Source organism: Myotis lucifugus, unplaced genomic scaffold, assembly GCF_000147115.1.
Source record: "Myotis lucifugus unplaced genomic scaffold, Myoluc2.0 scaffold_1, whole genome shotgun sequence".
Taxonomy (NCBI): domain Eukaryota; kingdom Metazoa; phylum Chordata; class Mammalia; order Chiroptera; family Vespertilionidae; genus Myotis; species Myotis lucifugus.
The window spans coordinates 18,836,434-18,861,300 of record NW_005871049.1 but is presented as its reverse complement, the minus strand read 5'-3'; the positions used below and the strand labels follow the sequence as shown (position 1 = coordinate 18,861,300).

The window sequence follows — 24,867 nt, the reverse complement described above, 5'->3', positions numbered from 1 at the left end:
TCCAGGTGACTATCACCATGAGTGGCATCACCCTTCAAGAAAGCCTGAGTCCCTAAGTCCACACAAAAGCAAAGCCAAATTCTAATACCTAGGGCCTCGGTTCTGGGGAAGAGGCCCAATGCGGACTTGCCAGGTGGCCCTAGCATCTCACCTAGTGAACATTTGGTCTGACCGCGCTGTTTCCAATCACGTTTAACAGACTGGTCTTGCTTTCTCACGGTATCCTTGGAGGCTAGTAATGGTTATGAGCATGAGCTCTGCTTTCCAATCCCAGCTCTGCCACCCCACTCCTCACAACAGGGATTTCATCGCAGGCCCACCATGTAACGTTAGCTCAGATCCATGCACCCATGCATTTGCTGGGCCTGGACTACATTGTTTCCAAACTATGCCAAGCTTGACAATACCCAGCTCCAGAGAAAGCCAATAACCCTAACCTACTGTGAGCTTTGGCATTTTACTAAAACCTTATAGGGTCAGGAGGAAGTGCTGGGCACACAGTATAGACAGACCATTTCACTTGAAAAGAGCTCTCATTCGCCCTGACCAATGTGCTCAGTGGTTAGAGTGTCGGCCTGCAGACTCAAGGGTCCCAGGTTCGATTCCTGTCATGGGCATGTACCCTGGTTGCGGGCACATCCCCAGTAGGAGGTGTGCAGGAGGCAGCTGATCAATGTTTCTCTCTCATCGATGTTTCTAACTCTCTATCCCTCTCCCTTCCTCTCTGTAAAAAATCAATAAAATATATTTTAAAAAAATTTAAGAAAAGAGCTCTCATTAGATACCTCTTAGGAAATCCCTTGCCCAAGTCTCCCAGGACAAGTTATCAAAAGGAGTTCTCCATCTTTCCACCTCCCTTCATCCAGCCTCCCCTCCACCCCAGGATTGTCCCTCCCTTTCCCCACCCTTCCCTCCTCGTTCCTTTCCTAATCTCTCAACCCTTTTTCATTCAGAGCATTTGTGCAGAACTAAACCCAGGAACTCAGCAAGCAACCCAGGCAGCACTCTTCCTCCTAAAAGACTGGCACGGCATAGCTCCTCCGTAATAATCACACAGGCTTCTCCCTGGGGTGCCTGTGTTGGAGTCCTTGATGCAGACCCACCAGTGATGGGGGGAACCAGAGGTTAGGGACACAGACCCTGACAGGGTCAGAGTCCCACTGGCCACTGGGATCTTGAGCGAATCACATCTCTGCACCTCAGTTTCTCCAACTATAAAACGAACACTACATTCATTAAAGATCCGTGACCACTTCCAGGTTTCACATTCAATGGTTTGCGGTCACTATCTTGCAAAACCAAAAAATTATAACCGAAGCATAATTCACGCTCAGTGGTCCTAAAGTCTCTCAGAACCTTGATGACTCAGTCACCATGTTATTTTTTAAGCTCCCATCCTGCAAAAACTTTCTACAATTTGAAGAAAGCTTTGCTTCTGCTGCAGACTCTGTCCAGCCTGCAGTGAGCGTGGAGGTTTTATGGATGCAGACGCCTTCCCCTCAGGGAGCACTGAGAAAACGCTGAGTGCTTTTGTGGAGGGAGGGCTGCTTTTGCATCTCTCATCCTTTTCAATGGGCAAACAGAAATGCCACTGACACCGTGGTCAGAGATTAGACATTACACCGTCACTCGACTTTCACTTTCAGTTCTTCCAGTGTTCCCACCAAAGCACCAAATCGATTCCCAGAAATTGGCACAAAGGGGGGATAAATTGTGGCAGAACATCAAACTCTGCTTGCTTGTGACTTGTTTGCTTAATTCCCTATGAAGTAAAATCCAGATAGTAAAACATAAATAAAATATGCCCAAAGCTGTGTCCTAGCAGATTGAGAGACATGAGCGTCGACGCCTGCACACGCCGTCCCGGCTGAGCTTGCTTTGTCAATGCTCCGATTCTCTGGAAAAAGGTTATCTATCCCCAAAGCCATAAAGCTTCTAACGAGGATAAATAGTGGTAAAAAGTTTCACCCCATGAAAAACAGTCCTCCGTTGTCTGACCTCCCCTCTTAATTGTTCTTAATGGGCGATTTTAAATGAAGGGGGAAGAAAAAGCATAGCACTAACACATGGCAATTATCTGTAATTCTCCATTGGTAATGTTGCTGAATGGGGAGAATAATGCAAATGTGGACAGATGCTGACTAGAGCTGTACAAAGACATTGAAATTAGGGTTATTTTGTACAGTAAGTAACATATGACTAACTTGTAGCTTTTCCAGGGCAGATTTTCATCCTTGGAAATGACAATATGCACCACAGATTGCCGGGAAGGGTAATGAGATGAATTTTCCACGAGGCACGACCCGTGGGAACAGGCAGGGGTGGAGATGTTTAACATTGTGTCCTAAAAGCTGATCGGTGTGGCAGGGACTCGTTTAGCTGCTAATATTTGATGTAAAATTTGGCGATTCTACATCAGCTTTAAAGTGAGATGAGAAATAGACTCCCCAGCCTCCTAGATAGGTTTTCTGGCAACTTAAAAAAAAAAAAAAGACTATAATCCTACCATTTTTAGAGGTACTTTAAAATCAAGCATTATTTTACAGATGAGAGAAAGAAAAACCCAGAGGTTTCACAGCTGTTAGCAAAGCCCACAGGGCTCAGGTGTGGTGGAGGAGGGGGTGGGTAAAGGGGCCTGGGGAGACCTCTGCTCTCTGCCTTACTGATAATTTCATTTTACCTCCAGGAATCAACAGTTCCCTTTATTCTTCTTGACATCAGTAAGTAACCTTTCAGAATTTACTGTGTGCCCCAAAGGGACCTGTGAGCTAAGGTTACTATAATAATTAAGACAAACTTAGCATAGTGAGATTAATCATCTAATGCCTCAGCAATGATACAAATCATCACATTTTTAAGATTTCACGAATCTTCAGTCCAGAAATGTGAGCGATCTGTGGGATTTGTACTCATGTGTGAGGGAGTGATGTGTACTCTGAGCACCAAGCAGCACCTACTGACCCAGGAGCATCAACCAAAAAGGACAGTGTTGGGTTCAGAGTTGAAGATGGACCAGGAAGAAAGATGGGAGCCCAAGTTCCAATGGGTAACATAAAAGGGGAAAAAGACCACGACCCTTGGTAAGTGGGGACTGAAGTACCGGCCTTAGGTCAAGGATCCTAGCCCTGCCTGGAACAACGGCCCAGTGGAAAATCCCAATGACTCTGCACAGGCTCACCACACAGCTCATGTTGGGTTTGCAATGTTGGGTTAACAGTTACCAGCACTAGGAGCCATGTGCTTTTGCTTCAACAAATGATAAGACAACTGAAACTAGAAAAAAGGTGAATCAACTTGTATTTATTTTTATTTTAGTTCTCTTGAAAGTTACTAAAATTAAAAACAGTGCACCTTTGATCTATTCTGGTGGAAAATAAGTTGGGAAAGAAAAGCTGAAAATACTCAAATTACAGCGAACTTTAATTTACATGATGTCTTTTGGCATTGACGGTTCGGAACCCCATTGGAATCCGACTGTGAACTGACCTTTGCCAATTCAGCGCTTCAGAAAATGCCTGCTGGTTATAAATACAAGGAGTGCCCAGCACGCAGAGGGAGGTGAGCGCTAGGGACTTCCAATCCCAAACTTACTACTGGCCACAGTCCAAACCCTGCCAATCAACAGAAGCAAGGAGACACAAAAACAGTCTGTGTTTTTCCAGCCAAAATTTCTTTTTATTTCAGGCACTTAAATGAGAACCATGCAAATTCACTCTGGGGTAGACACAACATTCTTAGGGCAGGATGAGCAAACTTCAGAGTCGGATGGAGAATGAGACCCTTTGAGAAGTGGGGGAACCACAGAACTCACAGCGCTGAAGGGGTCAGGATGCCCCGCTTGGCAGTTCTCATTCCTCATTCACTCAAAGGTGTGGGGGGGGGGGGTACGGTGTTTCACCAGGTAATTTACTAATGAAAAACATTTTTCAACATCCTTAAAGAAAAACACTCAGATGATACTAACCGATTTTGGAGAATGTATTCCTCATGGGGATATTTCCACTGTCAAACCCAACACGCCAGGAGCATGAAAGTTAATGTACACATTCATATATACAAGGATGGCACTCTATGTATTTAGGTATTCTCAGAGTACATTCCCGTAAAGACAATCTGACTGTTTCTACAGAAGGAAACTGTCCATGTTTAACCTCAACAATTTATTGCTACTTTACCAGGAATATTTTTCTCTTGTAAATTTAAATTATTGAGAGCTACTAAGTCAAATTAAGCTTGCTGAAATTTTTCAAATTTGCTTTTACTCATCATTTTTCTCCCTATTAGATAAAATGCCTATGAAACCAACTGGTAATCATGTTAACTTACTGTTTATATAAGGACATCACCTTCAAAACTTAAGATTTATTTCTAAGTTCTTCACCAAAATGAATATATTGTTTTTGTGTTACTACTTGCGTATATAAGTAGTTATAAATGCAAGGCCAAACTATGTTAGCAATATTAACATTGTGGCCTAAAAGCTGATCAGTGTGGCAGGGACTCGTTTAGCTGCTAATATTTAATATATTTAATATTAAAGTCGTGATTCAAAATGAGATTTTAAGAAGAACCTTTGAGTTCTCCAAGGCTTCATCATTACCAGTCCTTTTGCTAATAACAGGAAAACTACCACTGATAGTATTTTACCATGTTATATTCAATCCTAACCACAACCTTCTATTCCCATTTTAGACAAGTGAACAGCTCAGCTCAGAAGAGTTAACCAAGTTGGCCAACATTACAAAATGAAAGCGGATACAGGATCCAAAGCCATGTCTTTTTGGCTCCAAATCCCGACCTCTTTCCTTCTCGAGTTGTGACTGCACCCAAACCCCCGACCAAATGAAACTACTAAACTATGCAACTCAAAATGTCAAGTCATACAGACATGCCACACAGGCTATTTCATACCTTTAATCCTCTGAGACTTCCTGGGCTAGTTGGAGAGGAACTGGAGGATTTCGTAGATTTAGGGGTGGAGAGCTGGCTGCTGGGAGTTCCATTAACTGACAGGAGACACAAAGGTGAGAGAGGTCATTGAAAACTCCAGACAACCAGACCGTGTCCAAACACTAAGCACATGCATGAAGCTTCCATTCATTTAAAGCTCAAAGCAGATGGCAAATCAGCAAAAAGCAAACGCAACGCATTGTACTGTATTGCAGACAAAGTATTAGACAAATAAGGAGTGGAGCTAGGATTATTTTCAATAATAGCTTTCCAACGGTGACATAGACAAAGATATAGAACATTATGGAACTAGAGATGAGACTTGAGAACTTGTCCATATATCCTGCCTACCAGCAAGGGTAGGGATGAATGACTGTTATCTTTGCAATGGTTTCCTATGAAGATTGTCTCATAACCCCCAATATCTGCTATCTTGAGATATATATATATATATATATATATATATATATATATATATATATATATATATATATATATATATCAGCCTGAATAACCAAGACTTTCTATGGCTCTCCGAAATCAGTTCCACCATAATCCAAACAGATTTTCTAAGTGCATTATTAATGGAAAAAGAAAATTAATGGTCATTTTCCTTGTAACATCTACTTATTTGTTTGAAGGCCATACAAAAACATTCTTCAACTTTCTTTTTATCTAGACTAGTTATTTCTAATTCATTTTCTTTTCTTCGCGGATTAACTTCCCCATCATTTAGCAAATTTGATGTTTAGGTGTTTTTTTTATACACCCTCCTCCAAACTTCCACATACTTCTCAGGCTTAAAGTTCAATTCAGAGCCTACGCTTGGAAGAGTGCGGCCACTGCTGCCACAGGGGAAGGCAGGTCACAGAGCCTACACTACAGAATGCTCGCTACACAGTTCCACATGACTCATGCTTATTCCTAACTGATTCCCCTGGATCTATGTCTGCTGTAATTTCACAGCTGGTAGTTAACATCAAATATTGGTGTAATTTTTTTTCTTTTCTAAGGAGAATTTATAACCCCTTTTATCATGAATCTTTGATGCTTTTGCCCAATGTAGATCAAAACGGCCATTTATCTCTATGGAAAGCAAAGCAAAGTGCATCTCCTTTTCTTAACATGAGAAAGCAGACACCTATTATTTTAAATGATGCTAATAAGTATAAAAAGCAAAATGCAGTCGTAAAGGTCCTGACTAGGTGATTTAAAAAGGTGAACACCAGCGCTAGCTGATTTGGCTCAGTGGATAGAGTGTCAGCCTGAAGACAGAAGGGTCTCGGGTTCAATTCCTGTCAAGGGCACATGCCTGGGTTGTGGGCTCTATCCCCAGTAGGGGGTGTGAAGGAGGCAGCCAATCAATGATTTTTTCACATCACTGATGTCTCTCTCTCCCTCTCCTCCCTTCCTCTCTAAATCAATAAAATATATATTTACAAAAAAACCCCAACCAATCAGATATAACAAACACAATAAAAAAAAAAAAAGATGAGCATGAGTCCTTGCGTGGAGATAGAAGTCCTGGGTCTGGTATTTGGGATTAGATAAATCCTATGTCCACAGGGGTTGATAGGGACCCATGAAGTCATGTTTGCTTATGTATGGCTCATTTTAAAAATTCAGTGAAGACCTGGCTGGGTGGCTCAGTTGGTTGGGGGGTCACCCTGTACACTGAAGGGTTGAAGGTTTGATCCCCAGTCAGGGCACATAACTAGGTTGTGGGTTCAATCTCTAGTTGGGGCATATACAGTAGGCAACCAATCAATATTTCTCTCTCACATAGATGACTGTCTGACTCTGTCTCTTTCTCGCTGTCTCTCTCTCTTTCTGAATCTCTTCTCCTCTCTCCCATCCCCTCTCTCTAAAAGTCAATGAACGTGTCCTCTGGTGAGGATTAAAAAAAATTCAGTGAAAATGAAAAATTGTTCTATTTACTTTTGAATTACCAAACTTTAACTTTTTTCTAATTTAAAACTACTCAAAATAATTATCAGTTATCTACATTTTCTTAATAAATGTATGTGGGTATATAGAGTGCAAGTACAAAACAAGTAACTGTCCAATTAATTAAAAACTTTTAAGAGTATTTACCAGCCCTGATTTTTTGCCAATGAAGTTAAATTTCAATTAATGTTATATCTTTTTAAAATTCTCTTTAAAGGGAACTGGTGGCAGGAATTCATATAAAATAGAGATGATTACGGACAACGAACTAGTCAAGTTGCTGTGAGCCTAGATCTTTTTTCCTACATACCACACAGCAATCTGTATCGGCCACCAGTTCTTACTCAGTAAGTGCTGTTAGCTCTCAGTAATATTCAGACACCACACTAATATCAAAGCTTTCCTTGGAATGGAGATAGAAAAGGGACTAAAGGAGAAAAAATAAATTCCTGCTAATGGTGATCTGTGTAGCAGACCAATCTCCCTAACAGTACATCCCCGGCCTAAACAGGGTTTCTTAAGGAAACTCACTGCCAGGGTTTAACTGCTGTCAGTACCGACATGTCCACATTTCCCCCCAAATAACTCTCATCCTAAAGAGACACTGTCACATGGAGCCTCTAAATTCCTGATAGCATTTGGAAGGTTCTAATGAGCAGTCCTTAGTATCATTTACTTGCACATCTGTCCAGTCTTTGGGAGGGGAAGTGGGACGTGGGGCAGGGCTCCACGGTGCCTTCTCCCTGACACTGCCGCCGCCCACTGGGAGGTGCGCAAGGATGAGCGGCATTGTGATGCTCCCACACCTTCATTACGCCCCTGATTCTCTCCCAAAGTGAGGTTTCTATCCGCCCCTCCCTCAACTTCAGGTAAGAAATAAACTTGGGGACTTTACTGTTTGCTTGTTTTCTCTGAATACTTTCAAAAATATTGGTCAATTATGAAAGCATCACAAGCTGGAAACCTAAAGGGAGAATTATGAAGGCTCCAATTATGGTAACTATTACCCACTTAGGTTTTCCAGATTAATTTCTATGTGCTTCTTACACACTATTTTGCTATTACAATAAATTGGAGTTTGGATGAGGAATGCAGTCAACCACAACACTCATGGGAATATTTCTGTCCCAAGATTGAAAAAGTACAATATTATTTTTACAAAGTCACTAGCTCTGTTTGAAATTCCAAGTAGTCCCCTGGAGTTTTTTAAATGGTTAAGAGGTAGGCCACAGTTGAAGCAGTTTATAAAAGCAAGTTACACTTCTGGGTACTGTGGCTTTTAATAATACAAAAACTCTTTCCTTGCTGGAAGTGGGGAAGAGAACACAATATTAGTAAATACAGACCTATTTGTTGGTCAGTTTATTTTGTTCATGAGATTCCACATATAAGTAAGATCATGTGATGATTTTTCTTTCTCTGACTGACTGGCTTATTTCACGTAACATAATAATCTCCAGGTCCAGCGTTGCGACATTCTTTTGAGTTAATAAAGCTATTGTAATAATCATAACTTGCATATCTTTCTCCATATGAACAACTGTAAACCTACTTTTGCCTATCTCCGCTTAGCAACTTTCTTCAGAATCACAGTGAAGTCCCAGCAACTGTCTGGGGTCTCAGTTTTCTAGAACTGCATTGTGTGGTGAGGTTGATCTCTTAGAAAGAAGCTGCTTGCTCCCTGAAAGGTGATTTTAAAATCTCACACCTGCCCTGCCGGCGTGGCTCAGTGGTTGAGTGTCGACCTATAAACCAGGAGGTCACGGTTTGATTCCACAGTCAGGGCACATGCTTGGGTTGCAGGCTTGATCCCCAGTGTGGGGCGTGCAGGAGGCCGCCCATCAATGATTCTCTCTCATCATTGAAGTTTCTCTCTCTCCCCTCTCTCTTCCTCTCTGAGATCAATAAAAATGTATTTTTAAAAAAAATCTCACACCTTTTACTTATGTAAGATCTATTCTATTAACCCAAATCCAAACATGGACTCAGTTAAAAATTGGGGGTCCTGGAATGCGATGATTCGTGAATCAATTACTAAGCATTCCAAATTCAATTCAATGTAAAAAGATGTATGCATTTATTAGACTACTAGAGGCCTGGTGCATGGATTCATGCACCTGTGGGGTCCCTCGGCCTGGCCTACAGCCTTTTGCAATCCGGGACCCCATCAGTGCAAGACTGGGGCCAGGGAGGGCTCCAGGATGTATCTGGCCCGTCTCACCCAGTCCCAATTGGGGCCGATGGGGCTGGCCAGTTGGGAAGGGGCCACAGGAGGTTGGCTGGCTGATGAGGGATCGAGGGAGGGTTCCAGGGTGTGTCCGGCCCGTCTCACCCAGTCCCGATCGGCCGAACCTGAGCAGCAAGCTAATCTACCGGTTGGAGAGTCTTCCCCCTGGTGGTCAGTGTGCGTCATAGCTACTGTCAATCGGCCGACTGGTCAAATGGTCGACCAGGTGCTTAGGCTTTTATATATATAGAAGATGTTATGAAGCAGTTGGTCTGAAAGACAAATGTGGCTATGAAACATGCTTTCAGTTCAGTATGTTAATTTCCCTCTTTCGACCTCAGGGAGACAAAATTGGAATCATCATTAATACCTGATTCTTGAAACACTCGCCCCACTTTTATTTGTTATTTTACTAAAGGATAAGCACCTGTAACCCTATCACTAAACGAAAGCTAAGAACCTGACAAAAATCTACATCTTCCATAAGATAAGCTCAGTTCAGCGCATTTATGCAAATTTCCTACTATGTTAGCTTTCCCAGTGTGAGATACTTACAGAAAGCATCGTATAAGCTTAACAGCAGAAAGGTGCTTTCAGTTAAAAATACTCATATTTGTCTACACTTTTCAGAAGAGAAAGCAAGCATTGAGCCTATTAAGCTCAAGGTAGGCATGAAGGTGACAATAGAATAGTACAATTGTGTCTGTGGCCATTTTCACATTACCAACAAACTTTAGTCTTTTTCAATAGAATATTTTCCAAATTTGACTAGCAACTAACTCCTCCATCACTTAGGACTGTGACTACACACAGACAGGCACTTGGCGACCTTCTGACAACGACCGGTTCTCCTGTAGGGAAGGGAGGCTGAAGCGCCCTCCGTACTGTGAAGCATTGCGTACTGCACAGAGGCACACTGGGACCAGCCAGATAGTCATGGAAATGGAGCAAAGGAAACAGAAATGTGGCAAACAACAACAACAGAAACTCAGCTGAGTGACAAAGCCATACTAACCATGGCTCACCTGGGGATTTGGCTGTAGAGTAGGCACTGGAGTAGGGGCCACCCCTCTTTACTGTGCACATTCAGTATACACAGAGGAGGAGGAGGAGACAGTAAGGAGAGCAGTTATTCAGCAGGTTTAAACTTGCACACAAACAGAAGGGTGAATCAACCTAGCCCAGAGAAAGTGGGGTGGGTGCTGAAGGGGGAAGCAGTGAACAGGAAAACGGACCCCAAATGCAGTATTTTATAAAAAGTTGGATGCTTGAGACAGTTGTTGATTCTACTTTCACATGTTCTAGATTGCCACATGAAATCATGGTTTTTCACAAGCCTTTCCCAAGGGTGGGTAATGTCCAGCCCACGGGACGCATAAGGCCCGAGAAATCATTTGGCCTGGCCCTGCCAAGGCATTAAGGGTGAGTTAACTGAAATGTTTGAACAAATATAGCAGGCTAATTTTTAAGTTTATAATTTTATATGGCCTGAGAATTACATTATAAAGATCCAAATGGCCCTTGGCAGAAAAAAAGATTCCCTGCCCCTGGTAATATCAGCTAAGTTATTCATGATTATACTATAAACAAAGCTTGTAGGATTGATACATCAAGAAGTTTATGGACGTTTTTACATTTTTTAAATGCCAAAAGGCTCAAAATGATGACAAATCTATAGGCATAGGGCCCGAGAGAAGCTGAAGTACAGTTAAGTCTGACTCTTAAGTAAGTAAAGCACTTCTTTCCAAGAAGAATCGCGGCTACTATTAAATTGCTTGATGAAGGAAAAGCCTGTGGAAACCTATCGAGTAAATACATTGTTATGCTAGATGTGTGTATGTGTAAGGTTTAAATTGGCAAGAGAAGAAAATGTCCACAACCATATAGCACAACATTTAAAATGCAAATATGGTCAAATGTGACACTTCTACATACATATCAAGGAGAAGAATTGAGCTAATAAGATTGTTCTAAAAAAATGTGTCAGAACAAAACAAGCCAGTTTCTTAGACAACTTACTACAACTTTGAGAAACAGACTTCAACTTTTGGTTTTAAAAATCATGTCATCTATGTGCTGTTCTGGAACCTGGCTGCATACAAGCAGTGGAAAGACCAAGGATTCATAATCATTGAAGAAAACAAAAGGAGAGTGAGATGCTGCTCCTGTGGCCATCATTCCTCTCCCATCCACTACCTGAGGCTGGTGACTTGCTGCGACGAGAGGGCCCAGGGCTCTTGGATCCAGAGTACTTAGCTGAGGAGCGAGAATACGATGACTTCAAGACACGGCATTCTAGAAAGGAAGCAAAGTGCATTAAATAGATCTGGTGTTAATACTAATCCGAGGAAGGTCACATGGGAAAGCAGTTGCCTGCCTGGAACCATTACCTGATCATTTTTTTATTACCATCCGAAAAGTACACCTTGAGGCTACACATCTGTAACATCACCTCATTATTCCAGATGGACACAGACAGCCCAGTGTCCTAACTTGATACACACACAAATCCTAATCTAAACATGTGCAACGGTGTTTAGACCGCAGCATGGACAGGCAGAAGCTACACTTTTATTATTCTTTCCAAATCTTGAACATATGTTGAAAGGGTATGCAGAACCCTAATTTATGAACCCCTTCCTGTCCCATCTTTCTAATGTGTGGAGCACGAAACTGGAGGAAACTAACTTTAAACGGTAACTTTGGTCTTCCCATAAATAGCCAAATAACGTGTAAGGTATTAGAGCTAAAGTAAGCAGTTCTAATTGGAATAATTAAGAACATGGCTTTTACATTCATGGCAGATTTTGGATGAAGCATGGATTTGACTTGGTCAACTAGGGGACTTTAGTTAGACTCTAAACCTCATTTTTCCCCCCTCGAAATGGCATAAAAATAAAATCTGCATCACAGGATTGTTCTAAGGATTAAATTAGATAACATACTGTCTGTAATTTACATTAAAATATTTCAATTTATGTAAGATGATTGAAACGTGGGTTAGCTTTAATGGATACCCCAGGGACAATAAATTAACATGTGAAATACACTAATCAGGCAAATACACACCGGGGGACAATGGGTAGCATTTGAAAGATTCCAATCAAAACCTCGCAGGGAGGGGGCTGTAGCAATTTCAGCTCAGTTAATCAGCATTATGGATGTTACTCAGTATTCCACCATGGAAGGGAGTGGTGTGTGAATGAGTTTGAAACATCTTAAAGGCACTGCCACTCTTATGAGCAGGATATCTCAACCTACAGAGCCAGTAAGAGAAGCTCAGAATTACAGCCCAGGATTAGGAATCTGAGTCCTGCTTCCAGCTCTGAGGGTTGTGTTACTTGACTAACACTAGGTTAACTGATGTTAATGCAAGACTTTGTCAGGAATCTAAAAGGACTAGCAGTTGGGACTTCATCAATATTACAACCCAAGTTAAATGACTGACTTTGAAAAAAACGTTGCCTCCTAATAAGTGTACCTGTGGGAGAATTAGGTCTGAGACCTGCTTTCATTGAAAAATTTTGTGACCTGATGGTGGTGGTATAATAACAACATGAACAACGGCATAGCACATGCTATGTAACCACGTACCCTTCTAATTGCTTTATATGTGGACTCATTTAATCCTCACAGAATCTTGTGAAAAGGCCACTGTTATCATCCCTAGTGTGCAGAAGATTCAGGAATTAGCCATTGAGAGGGAAGCTATCAGTAGCTTCCACTTCTCTCTAATGAGTCTATCTGTAGCTGAAGCTACCAATGATCCAACTAGCTTAGGAAAGTTTACAGCATACATGTCAACGGAGTACAACGCCGGCACGTATACAGCAAGTGCTCAATACATGTTTCGTTATTGTTGTTTTTGCTGTTACCCAAATTAACTTTGTAACCTAGAGCATAGCATTGAGTTTCAGTGTCTCAACTTTCAAAATGACCAAGATGGACATCAAAGAAGTACTGGGAAACAAAATTATGCTAACATCAAGAAAGATGTAAAGCCAAAACTGGTTTGGCTCAGTGGATAGAGCGTCGGCCTGTGGACTGAAGGGTCCCGGGTTCGATTCCGGTCAAGGGCATGTACTTGGGTTGCGGGCACATCCCCAGTAGGAGATGTGCAGGAGGCAGCTGGTCGATGTTTCTCTCTCATCGATGTTTCTAACTCTCTGTCTCTCTCCCTTCCTCTCTGTAAAAAATCAATAAAATATATTTTAAAAAAAAAAAGAAAGATGTAAAATACAGATGACATGTAAATGCATATTTTGTGCAACCTTAATCATTCCTGAGAATCAGGGAGAACATTACATGGGTCATAGGAAAGGACATCACCTGCAATTCTTTAAGGACTTGGCAGTCATATTATCAGTTTAAAGCAGGGCCAGTCCAAGAGACTAAGTAATACAGTACAGAAACACTCAAAGAAGTTTGGCAGCAGTGAAAGATACAACAGGAAAACAAAGAGGACATCAATGAACCCCAAGCACAAGGTAGATAAATTACCCCAAGGCAACTGTGAAGGGGGAGGACGAGGCAGAGGGGATTACATAGGAAGTTTGGTTCTACAGAATGGACCACCCTGAATTTTTAAAAGTCAATGGATCGTCGTATTTATTTGGTAATATGTTTCTCTAATTCTGGACTGTCAGAATCACTACAAATGGAAGGAGTCCCCCTGAGTCTAATTTTTGAAAAACTTCCCTCATTCATGAACTTAAAGAGTGAGATTGTATTTCTAATAACCCTCTCCTTCGTGACATGTTATGCCTGTATGATTTTACCTTGTTACAGATGAAATTGATTTCACTGGTGGAAATAATCACTATTACTGTAATAGGTTTAAATTTAAAGCAATATTTCCAGAAACTATAACATTGGAAATAACCAAGGTTATTGATAATTAATTGAAAACTCCATCTATTGGCTAAAATGAAAAAAACTATCTTGCCCCATCAATGAAAATTGCATTATTTCCCTACATATATAAACAATACATGTCACTGCTTTTCTAAAGTTACAAACAAAACAGTAAGGTAAAAATCATTAACAACAACTTAGTTGTTATTATTTTTGTATCTCTTTATGGACACTGGAAATGTACAACTAACTGTTTCAAGTTCAACACTTTCCATACAATTAAGGTAGCACAACTAGCCTCCATTCTGAAAGAGGGCAGGAAATTCATTTCTAAGGCAAAACAATGCAGTAAAGAGATAGAACAAAATTGCTAAAAATGAAAATTACTTAACTATTGACTTGGGGTTAGTTGTGTGTGTTTTGTTTTCACAACTAGGTAAATACTTTGATTTTATTCTCTACTTCCATTAATTCAAAGATAGTGCTGCCAATGCCATCTTTCTTCAAAGATGGGCTAAGGACCACTTAACATGCCCCAAGCGCAGTACTACATCCCAAACCCCTGTTTCAGGGTTACAGAGGTGGTCCAGGAACTGCCTTACCGCTGTGATCCAGGACAAAGTCATCTTGGGCATAACGGAATTTTTCAGGTCCACATGCAATAAAAACATCATCATCACCAAAAAAGTCTTGCAGGCAAGTAACCTAGAAAAAAAATCACATCCAAGAAACAAATTAGAAATGTTAGAAGTGAAGTAAAAAGTCAGCAAAATTAAATACATTTTTTTAGGTGGGACATGCTTTATTATGAACAAAGCAGCCCAAATTAAATACATTTTTATGCCTCACTTATAATATTGAGTTGGAATGAAAAGCTGTTTGGTATCACATTTCGAAGAATTTTGCTCTTCACAAGGTGCTTTCAGAGTGTCTCCTGACCTCAGAACACCAGAATGAGGTGGTCACAGCCAGGACCAATATTCCTGTCTACCCGTGAGGTCAAGGACGCACACACAAGGTAGAGCGATGTTTTCCAGGTTTCTGATTAATGGGCGGCAAAGCTGGGGTGGATGGGGTCTCTGCTCTTGGTTTAGTCTCTTTACTACCTACCCTTTCTCACTCTCCCAGCAGCTCCGCCTCCGAGCATGGCACCCTGGCCATGACTCTCTGTACCTCCGGTAGAGTGAACCTTTGGGTATTTGGGGGATTCATGTATGAAAACTGCTTGGAAAGGTACAGGATTCCCCCTTTATCTGCAGGGGGTGGGGGTGGGGGAGGGGTACTGGGGAGGGGTACGGGGGAGGGTTACGTTTCAAGACCCTTCAGTGGAGGCCTGAAACCTTGGATTGTAGTACCAAACTCTATACATACACACCCTTTCAGTTAAAGGAAGCGCTATGCCTTCTCTTTGGCATATCTAAATTGGCAGCATCACTACCTTCATGCCTTGGGTTCATGATTAAGTAAAACGAGGGTGACCTGAACACAGCACTGCCATACCAGGACATTAAGGGGTTCCTAAATCCCAGTATTCACTGTTCCCCTAGTTTTGGTCATCACTGTTCTCACAGGTGTGGAAAGAAAGATTACAATGTTATGTTCTGTCTCAAAGGTACCAGGGCCACTGGGGGGCTTCCTTCATTGACAAGACAATGCTCCTTCTTAGGGCACCCAGGAGGGACCCGCCAGACCTCCAGACCTCTCCCCTCTCCCCCACTCTTGACTTTGCCATTTCTCCTGCATCATTACTTCCACCTCAGCCACATCAACACTACCTTGTGTTCCCTATCTGCACAGTGCTGGTGTTTCTTTTTTTGTGAAACTGCTTTATTGAGACATAATTCACGTACCATACAATTTGCTCATTTAAAGTATACAACGTGCTGGTTTTAGTATATTCAGAGTTCTGCAACCATCAGCACAACCTATTAGAGTATTTTCATCACCTAAAAAGCAATCCCATGTCCATTAACAGTCACTCTCCAGGCCTCCCTCTCCTCATCCCTAGGCACCCATAAAATCCTTTCTGTCTATGGATTTGCCTACTTCAGACATTTCCTATGAACGAAACCATATAACATATGGCATTTTGCAACCGGTTTCTTTCACATAGCGTGTTTACAAGGTTGGAGCACATATCAGTACTTCATTCCTTTCAATGGCTGAATGAGTAAATACTCGGTTACATGTATATAGAGCACTGTGTTTATCCAGTCCTGTTTATGGATGACATTTGGGTCATGTCTACCTCAGTGCTGGCTCTTGCCACTGTATTTCTGCTCCTGCTGATCCTCAGCCAGAGTTGCCTTTCTGACCACCCTTTAGTGCCATGACCTCCAGATGGGCACATATACTTCCTGGTCATCATTTCCTAGGCTCTAGGAGAGTGCTAGCTTTGCTGAATGCTCAGTACATTTTTGTTGATGGAACTGTGGCTTGGTATGGAGTTGTTCCTATTGGAATTGAGTTCACAGACACAGAATAACTTCTCTGGGGTGGGTGGTGCCACAGATGCCATCTACTTTGCCATCTCCACCACCATGTAATGCAGTTATTTATTTCCTGTGGTTGAATTTCACACGTATATGGGACTACATGTTTCATTGTTGCTAGCAGTGCCCCAATCTCAGTTGATAATTTTTAAAGTGAAAACATCTAATAAAATGCCCAGGGTGTAATGTAAGTTAAGATAACTCTCTCTCCCCAATGGGAGCCACATTAATTTAGTGCTGTATATGCATTCTAACTTTGATCAAGTACCAGCTATATGCCAGGCATAAACAGAAGACAAGAAGCACACAGTCTAGTCATGGAGATGGACAAGAAAATTAATAATTACAGTGCAAAATGTTACACTAGGAGGATGCTATAATAGAACATTTGCTATGAAATATGGAAGTACAAAGAATAAATAACAATGAAAATAGCACCCCATAAAATAAAATATTCAATAGCTAAGACTAGGAGGGTAGGGGAGGTCAATGGGGAAAAAAAGGAGACATATGTACTACTATTTGTAATACTTTAAACAAGAAAATAAAATTTTAAAAAAATAGCTAAGACTATTTCATATGTTTGGACACTCAAATAATTCTATCTTAAAACGTATTTCTTATTCTTTAACTCTGGTGGTCTGTTTGTTCCTTTTATCATAAAATTTTAAAAAACCGAGATGTAACCTTGAGTTAGGGGCCATGTCACTACATCTGACTCGGAAAAAAAAATAGCATTACCATGAATAATATCTCAAAGCCATTTTTAACAAGGGTAAGGAAAAGGGTATCAGTTTAGAAGACCTCCTGTTTGCTTTTAATTCCTTCTTCAATGCAAGAAGCTCTTCAGGGATAATGGGTGCTATGTGGCTTATAAGAGAAAGCTACACAAATAAGGGGAAAGTAATATTTCTGCTAAGGTACGAAATTAAAGCAATCAGCAGTATCTAATTGGAGACGTCCAACTGAGAAATAATGTATCTATGGGAGCATATCTAAGCTCTCCAAATGAATGTGGGCCGTTTAAAAAACAGTAATTTTTCGGTCCTTCAGTAGACAGATTAATTAGGTCAAGGGGAATAGGTGGCAGCCATAATTTCAGTGCTAGTTCTAAACAGATTGCCACAACCACTTTTCTTTTTCTTTCCCTATTTGGTCTCTATTAAAGGATATCGAGACGGATACAGAGACTTAAAATACTATGCACATACTAGGAATATAGAAAATCTTCCCCTCAAAATAAAAAAGGTGGAAGACACAGGATTGCCATCTTCCCCGCACGCTGCATTGTGAACCAGAGGAGGTCTCCATTTCCCGAGCCATTGGTGCTCTTTGGAAAGCGTGTTATTTCTTTCCCTTTCCAGAGTGACAAAGGAGAGGATGGGAAAGCAGGTTGGCTTTCTCTAAAGAGCTCTTCTTCCTACAAAATTCTGAAGTCTATTTTTGTTTCTAAGGAAAGCTTACATATTTATATTTTTGGAGACTTCTTTTGGAAAAGTGGAGTGCACTCTTCTGGAGAGGGAAGAAAAGGAACACTATTTTAAGTAGGTAAACAGTATTGTCCACTTGGGACTTATTTCTGTTCAAGTTCAGTCAAAAAAATCTTCATGCCCTCCACATCCAGGTGTTCCTTCAAAGCTCTGTAATTTGTCCAACATAGACATTACCATTGAGATAATGGTCTGGTTTTGTGTCCAGATGTCTCAGCGGAGCTGCATACATACAGGATCCTTGTCTAGCACATCACTATAATTCTAGCAGAGTACATGGCACCTAACATGCAGGCTTTGTTAAATACATTTCTGTTGAAATAAAAAAATGCTTTGAGTCCCTCTTCCTGTAGGGCAGCGGTTCTCAACCTGTGGGTCGCGACCCCTTTGGGGGTTGAATGACCCTTTCACAGGGGTCGCCTAAGACCATCGGAAAACACATATATAATTACATATTGTTTTTGTGATTAATCACTATGCTTTAATTATATTCAATTTGTAACAATGAAATTGGGGGTCACCACATGAGGAACTGTATTAAAGGCTCTCGGCATTAGGAAGTTTGAGAACCACTGCTCTAGGGAACCCTCTCTAGAGGAGACATCTACACTCTTTCTGTGAATTCCTGTCAACCCATGCAAGGCAGTCCTTGTTATAGGACGTATGATGTTGGCTTTCTAAGCCAAGGTAATCTATAAGCTCCTTGAACACACCAGTCACATCCCATAGCTCCTTAAAGAAGTTATTCCGCAAATAGTTGATCAAATTTTGGCTCTAGAGTAACTTTCTAAAAACTTATCTTAGATGACGTAAGCTCTAATTGAGGAATTAAATGTCTTTCATCATTATTTCAGGGTGATTTGAGAAAAAGATACTTGTGAAATCTACTACTACAACCATTCAATAGAGGGGATTCAAAGCAAAGTAAGTTGCTATTCAACCTTCCATTTGTTGGAATTCAGAGACCTGAGGTTGTATTTAATAACGAGCTCCTGAGGTACTTTCCAAGCGTATTTGGTTTAACAGTCCAAGATCTGATAAAAATGCAAAAGAAACATCATTGGATCTCAGTGAGAGACTAGCTTAAACTGGCATCAACTTATCTAAATATAGTCAGGGTCAAAATCTTATCACCCTTGAAATGTCTAGCTCATAGAACAAGGACCACATTTTGTAGAAAAAAAATAATGTTAATAATGGGTATCAGAAGTATAAAATGCACCTTGGAAATTTTTAATAGATTTTCTTTCATTTTAACTGTGTGTGTGTGTGTGTGTGTGTGTGTGTGTGTGTGTGAGAGAGAGAGAGAGAGAGAGAGAGAGAGAGAGAGAGAGATGAAAGTCCATATCTCCCATTGAAATTAAATGCTTTCATCATTCAGCTTTAAAGGGCTGTGGCTACTGAAGAGTAATTAAACAAACAAAAAAAATTTTCTAGCTCACTTCTAAAGAGGATTTGAAGGAGCTCAGAAAAGAAGTCTAGTAAGTGGCTTATATTTGAAATTAAAATTATTACATAAGCTTTTAATGGAACTGCATTAATATCCTTATTGTTTCTTCCTAAGAATGGTCACGTAACAAGTCATAAATTGTCAAAAGGGAACTGCACTTAATTTTGAACTCCTCCCAAAGGCTTCTCTACCATACATAATTTTTCCATCATGCAAACAAATAGAAATACAGCGTTTAAAGATGTAAAGAAAATCCAAATGACAATTTTAACATACAATAAAGGGTAAGCCTAATAGCTTCTGAGCCATTATCTGTCTATTGCTAGCAGGGGACATTTAAAAAAAAAAAAGACTGCCCTTGCAGATGCTTAAAAGCCATCAGCTCAGCAAACTGACTTCACCATAACTAACATTATCCCAGACACCCACCACCACCACCACCTTTTTTAACCAGTTCTATCTCTAGAATATAAGATCTGCTAAAATGGGGAAACCATATCTGAAATAAAGAAAAGGTTAAGTCATTTGGTTCCTCCAAAATGTTAGAAACAACACCAGAAAACCAAATTCACAGAGCAGCAAGCAGGGGCTCAGATTCTCTCTCCATTTCTTTACTCTCCACTCAGAATATAATTAGCATAAATAGCCTGCTTTGTTCCCAGTAAATGTTGGCGGGCATACAGTAAGGGAAGGATCCCATTCTACAGCAAAAAGCCAGCTACTCAGAATAGCAATGTTTTTCAGTTTCCTGTAAAACCATTCAGCCTGGCACTCACCCACCATCTGGTTGCCATGGAAACAGAACTGAAGCTAAAAGATGGCAGTACTTACAGTAAAAGGCTTCTTAATTGCATCTACAGACAACTCCCTGCATTTGGTTTGCTTCCACTAAAAAATACTGGATTTAACCTTCCTCCTCCCACGATAGGTTCCTCATAATGACTGTTCACTAATCATGACTAATCATAGAACCTTGAGAGCAACCATTTGATTTCAGTAAATATCTCTATCCACAGGATGGAAGGGTCTTGAAAAATTCATAGATATTCAGCTACCCAATGTATTCTGGGAGCAGAGACAATGACCACTCTTCCTATTAAATAGGTAATTTCGAAGCTGACCCTCTGACTGCCCCCACTGAGGGCCCCAGTTTTAATTCCCTCAGGGAAAAATTCCAAATCTGCTCCAGAGCTTTCCACTAAGGGAGGGAGGCTGGAGCAAAATTTTAGCAGAATTCGGGTCAGGAAGTCAGAGGAAACCTATTAAGCCAACCACCGTGAGATTTCCTCTAATTGTCACGTCTGGAGCTAAACGTTTTCAAACAGATGTCACCAGAACCTGAGTCAACACTCTCTGGGACTCAGTTATCTTCAAATAATAAACAAAAAGGTAAATCATCAGAGTTACAGAAGAGGTGACTGAGAACCAAAGGGAAAGGCGACAATTTTCTAACCCAAATCTCTGTTCCCAACAGGAAGGGGAAGGGAACCAGCACGGAATACCTAACTACACATTACACACAAGGAGTCTCATTTACACATGACTTGCACTCGCCCTCAAAACAACCTAGTGAAGTCGGCATCATGATGCCCATTCTACAGGAAAAGAAACAGGCTCAGAGAGGTTCAGTAAATTGCTTGAGGTCACACAGTCTGTAAGGGAGGAGCTGAGATCTGAACTCTGCCTATCTGACTTTGTACTTGATCACACAATGTTCCCCTAAAGAAGAAAACTGTGATTTAAAATCTACGAAAAACAACATAAGACAGTTTATTAAGTCAGAGAAGTTTTTATACTTGTCTAAAACCGAAATAACCAGGCCATTTTTCTCTGTCTTACTTTTATGAGTAAATGAATGAAAAGTATGCACGCTTAAATCTAGAATTTTTTTAAAGGATCAACTTCTAAGTAATGTCATAAGGTCAGCACAAGTTCGGGCCAATCTCTTTACTTTAGGGAATAATGAGTATGTTCTGAAATTGATATCTTCAAACAAATTGGCTAACTCTTTCTGAAAACAAATTAAAAGCACAAGTTAGCATCATATGGTTTTAGAATAGGACTCCATTTGCTGCCAAACTAGAAACTGTAAGAGTATAAATATGTATTACTATTATAGCCTTTAAATTTTTAACATAAAGGCAAAACCGCCAACGTTTTCCAGAAATATATTCTCTGCACACAAAAACCCATCCTCGGATTAGTCTACACCTTTGGCATCAGTTTAGCATATGTTGAGCGCATCCAGGTAGCTAAGACCTTCCTTGGAATAGAGACTAAGAGAACCATCAGTAAGGTGGTATGAAAAAACTCCGTCGTTTAATTCTACACTTGTTCTGAGAAACATCGACCACTCAGCACTGTCAGCACAAACACGTTACTATGGTCTAAGATAGTAGGGCTATTTAGGTTTATAGGAAAACCATCCCTACGTGAAAAAAAAATCATGTCCTCTTTTTAGGTTTCTTTCATCTTAATAAAATTATTTTCTCCTCCCTTGCCATCATGCTCTGAACTTTCACCTCTTACATCAAAAAGATCCCCCCCCCATGACCCTTTAAGCAGCTTCTCTGCCCACTCCTAACTTTGGGCACTTAATATTTGGTGGGCTTAGCAGTGATGGCAAACCTTTTGAGCTCGGCGTGTCAGCATTTTGAAAAACCCTAACTTAACTCTGGGGCCGTGTCACATATAGAAATTTTTTGATATTTGCAACCATAGTAAAACAAAGATTTATATTTTTGATATTTATTTTATATATTTAAATGCCATTTAACAAAGAAAAATCAACCAAAAAAATAAGTTCGCGTGTCACCTCTGACACGCATGTCATAGGTTCGCCATCACTGGCTTGGGGAGACATATTTCTAGTTAAAAAAAAATTAGTGTATAACAAGAGTAAACTGGGTGAGGGTTAGAGACTTTGACTGGAAGGAAAGAAAATAAAATTTAGTGCCCCAATTCCACTGTCTAATGACAAAGTTCCTTCCCTCTGTGTATTTCCTAGTTTTATTTATTTTTCTTTTTACTTTTTTATTGTTTAAAGTATTACAAATAATAGTACATCTGTCCCCCTCCTTTATTTTCCCCCATTGACCTCCCCCTGACCTTCCGTACCCCCCCCCCCCGCACATGCCCTCCCCCTCCCTCACTATCTTGCGTCCATTGGTTATGCTTATATGCATGCATACAAGTCCTTCGGTTGATCTCTCATCCCCCCACAACCTTCCCCTGCCTTCCCGCTATAGTTTGACAGTCTGTTCAATGCTTCTCTGCCTCTGTATCTATTTTTGTTCATCAGTTTATAATGTTTTTTATTATCCATAAATGAGTGAGATCATGTGGTATTTATCTTTCACCGACTGGCTTATTTCACTTAGCATAATGCTCTCCAGTTCCATCCATGCTGTTGCAAATGGTAAGAATTCCTTCTTTTTTACAACAGCATAGTATTCCATTGTGTAGATGTACCACAGTTTTCTAATCCACTCATCTGCTGATGGGCATTTAGGCTGTTTCCAAATCTTAGCTATTGTAAATTGTGCTGCAATGAACATAGGGGTACATATATCCTTTCTGACTGGTGTTTCTGTTTTCTTGGGATATATTCCTAGAAGTCGTATTACTGAGTCAAATGGCAGTTCCAGTTTTAATTTTTTGAGGAAACTCCATACTGTTCTCCACAGTGGTAGCACCATTCTGCATTCCCACCAGCAGTGAAGGAGGATTCCTTTTTCTCCGCATCCTCTCCAGCACTTGTTTGTTAATTTGTTGATGATAGCCATTCTGACAGGTATGAGATGGTATCTCATTGTTGCTTTGATTTGCATCTCTAGGATGTTTGAGCATGTTTCCACATGTCTCTTGGCTTCCTGTAGTCCTCTTTCAAAAAGTGTCTGTTAAGGTCTTTTGCCCATTTTTTGATTGGATTGTTTATCTCCCTTTTGTTAAGTTGTATGAGTTCCCTGTAAATGCTGGAGATTAAACCCTTATCAGAGATAACATTGGCAAATATGTTCTCCCATGCAGTGGGCTTTCTTGTTGTTTTGTTGATAGTGTGGGTCAGCCTGAACAGTAGGCTAGTTCTGAGTCCAAATAAATGGGGGCAGTTCTGAGCTGCGGGAAACATGAGACTTTGATTTCTCTAGCTGCATCTACTTTCACATGACAAGAAATAGAAATTTTCATTTCAATCACGATGTTCATTTTCAAACCAACATCAATCCCACATGAAAAGCAAGGAGAGAAAGTTTCCCCAGGGCGGTCTTCAGAAGGTCTCACCTCTATAGTCAAAGAAATTCTCTGAATAAGTCACGTGCCTGTGGCGAGTCAGAAACGAAAAGCATGCCATCCATTTGAATCATTCATGGCAACATTTTAAAACGTGAAATTGATATTGGCTGAGGCAAAGACCACAATTAGATTTTTCTGTTTAGAAGGCACCTGTTCCTGAAACACGGCCAAAACTGGTCACCCTAACATACAAGTGATTTGCAAGTTGTTAAAATAAGCACTTAGTTGGATAGCTCAGCAGTTAGATTCGCTGACTTATCAAGACCTGCTCTAAAAAACGCAAATGCCTCCCTGGCCGGATGGCTCAGTTGGACACCAGGAAGCAGGTTTGATCCTCTATTAGGGCACAAGCAAGAGTCAACCAGTGAATGGGTGGAGCAGCAAATGTATGTTTCTCTCTCTTTCCTAAAAAAATTAATCAATAAAAGAATTTAAAATAAATGCAAATACCCATAGAAGGGCCATGTCTATTGATTGTGCACCTCTTCTTACATTGATGTGGAACTTGAGAATAAAGGTAGAAAAATCCTTTGTTTTTTTGTTTTCATTTTAAGGTAATTTATATGCTTAAGTAATTTAGGACCAAAGAGTACGGCAAAAATGTCCAGCACCCAGAATTAACAAATATTATTTTTTCATGTTTGCCTCAGATCCCATTAATATAGGGAAATAAAACATTGTAAGTTACAAAAATCTCTTTTGTTCCTGGTCCCCAGCCCAATTTTTCCTCCCTCCCTTACTTCCTTCTTCACCAACCCAGGAAAATTCTGTCAAGTATTTTCTTGGGTCCTTCCAAACCATGTTCTTAGACTTTGTGCTACAGATGCATATATCCACAGACAACCAGGAATTTTGTTTAGTGTGTTGTAAAAATTTTATGTGTGGTTTATCATACCAAATACATCCTCCTGAAGTTTCCTTTTTTCACTCAGTATTGATTTTGCAACCTAACCAGGTCTTAGCTTTTCTTACTTATTCTCCCCCCTCCCCCCCCTTTTTTTAGCTCACTGATCTATTCCTAAAGTTTTTGTTTTTTTAAAAAGTATCATTTTACCATTTAACATGATTATTACTTTTGATAAATTTACAAAGGGAATACTCTTACATACCCTCATAACTTCCAAAGTCGTTCAAATAATCTGACTTCCTCAGGATGGTCATTTC

At 40.4% G+C, this 24,867-nt stretch overlaps 1 protein-coding gene across 4 annotated transcripts in view; it reads right to left on the bottom strand.

Annotated features, from left to right (window-relative positions):
• Positions 1–24,867, bottom strand: part of DCLK2 (doublecortin like kinase 2) — a 135,955-nt gene that overhangs the window by 39,675 nt on the left and 71,413 nt on the right. For all 4 annotated transcript variants that reach the window (XR_002829614.1, XR_002829615.1, XM_006081768.3 and 1 more), the window contains exons 3-5: positions 14,581–14,683; positions 11,321–11,419; positions 4,912–5,006 (exon numbers count right to left, since the gene is read on the bottom strand). Coding sequence is in view for 2 of the 4 variants with exons in the window: in XM_006081768.3 (XP_006081830.1) it covers positions 4,912–5,006; positions 11,321–11,419; positions 14,581–14,683 (297 nt within the window). In the remaining 2 variants the exon portion in view is untranslated. The remainder of the gene's footprint in view (positions 1–4,911; positions 5,007–11,320; positions 11,420–14,580; positions 14,684–24,867) is intronic.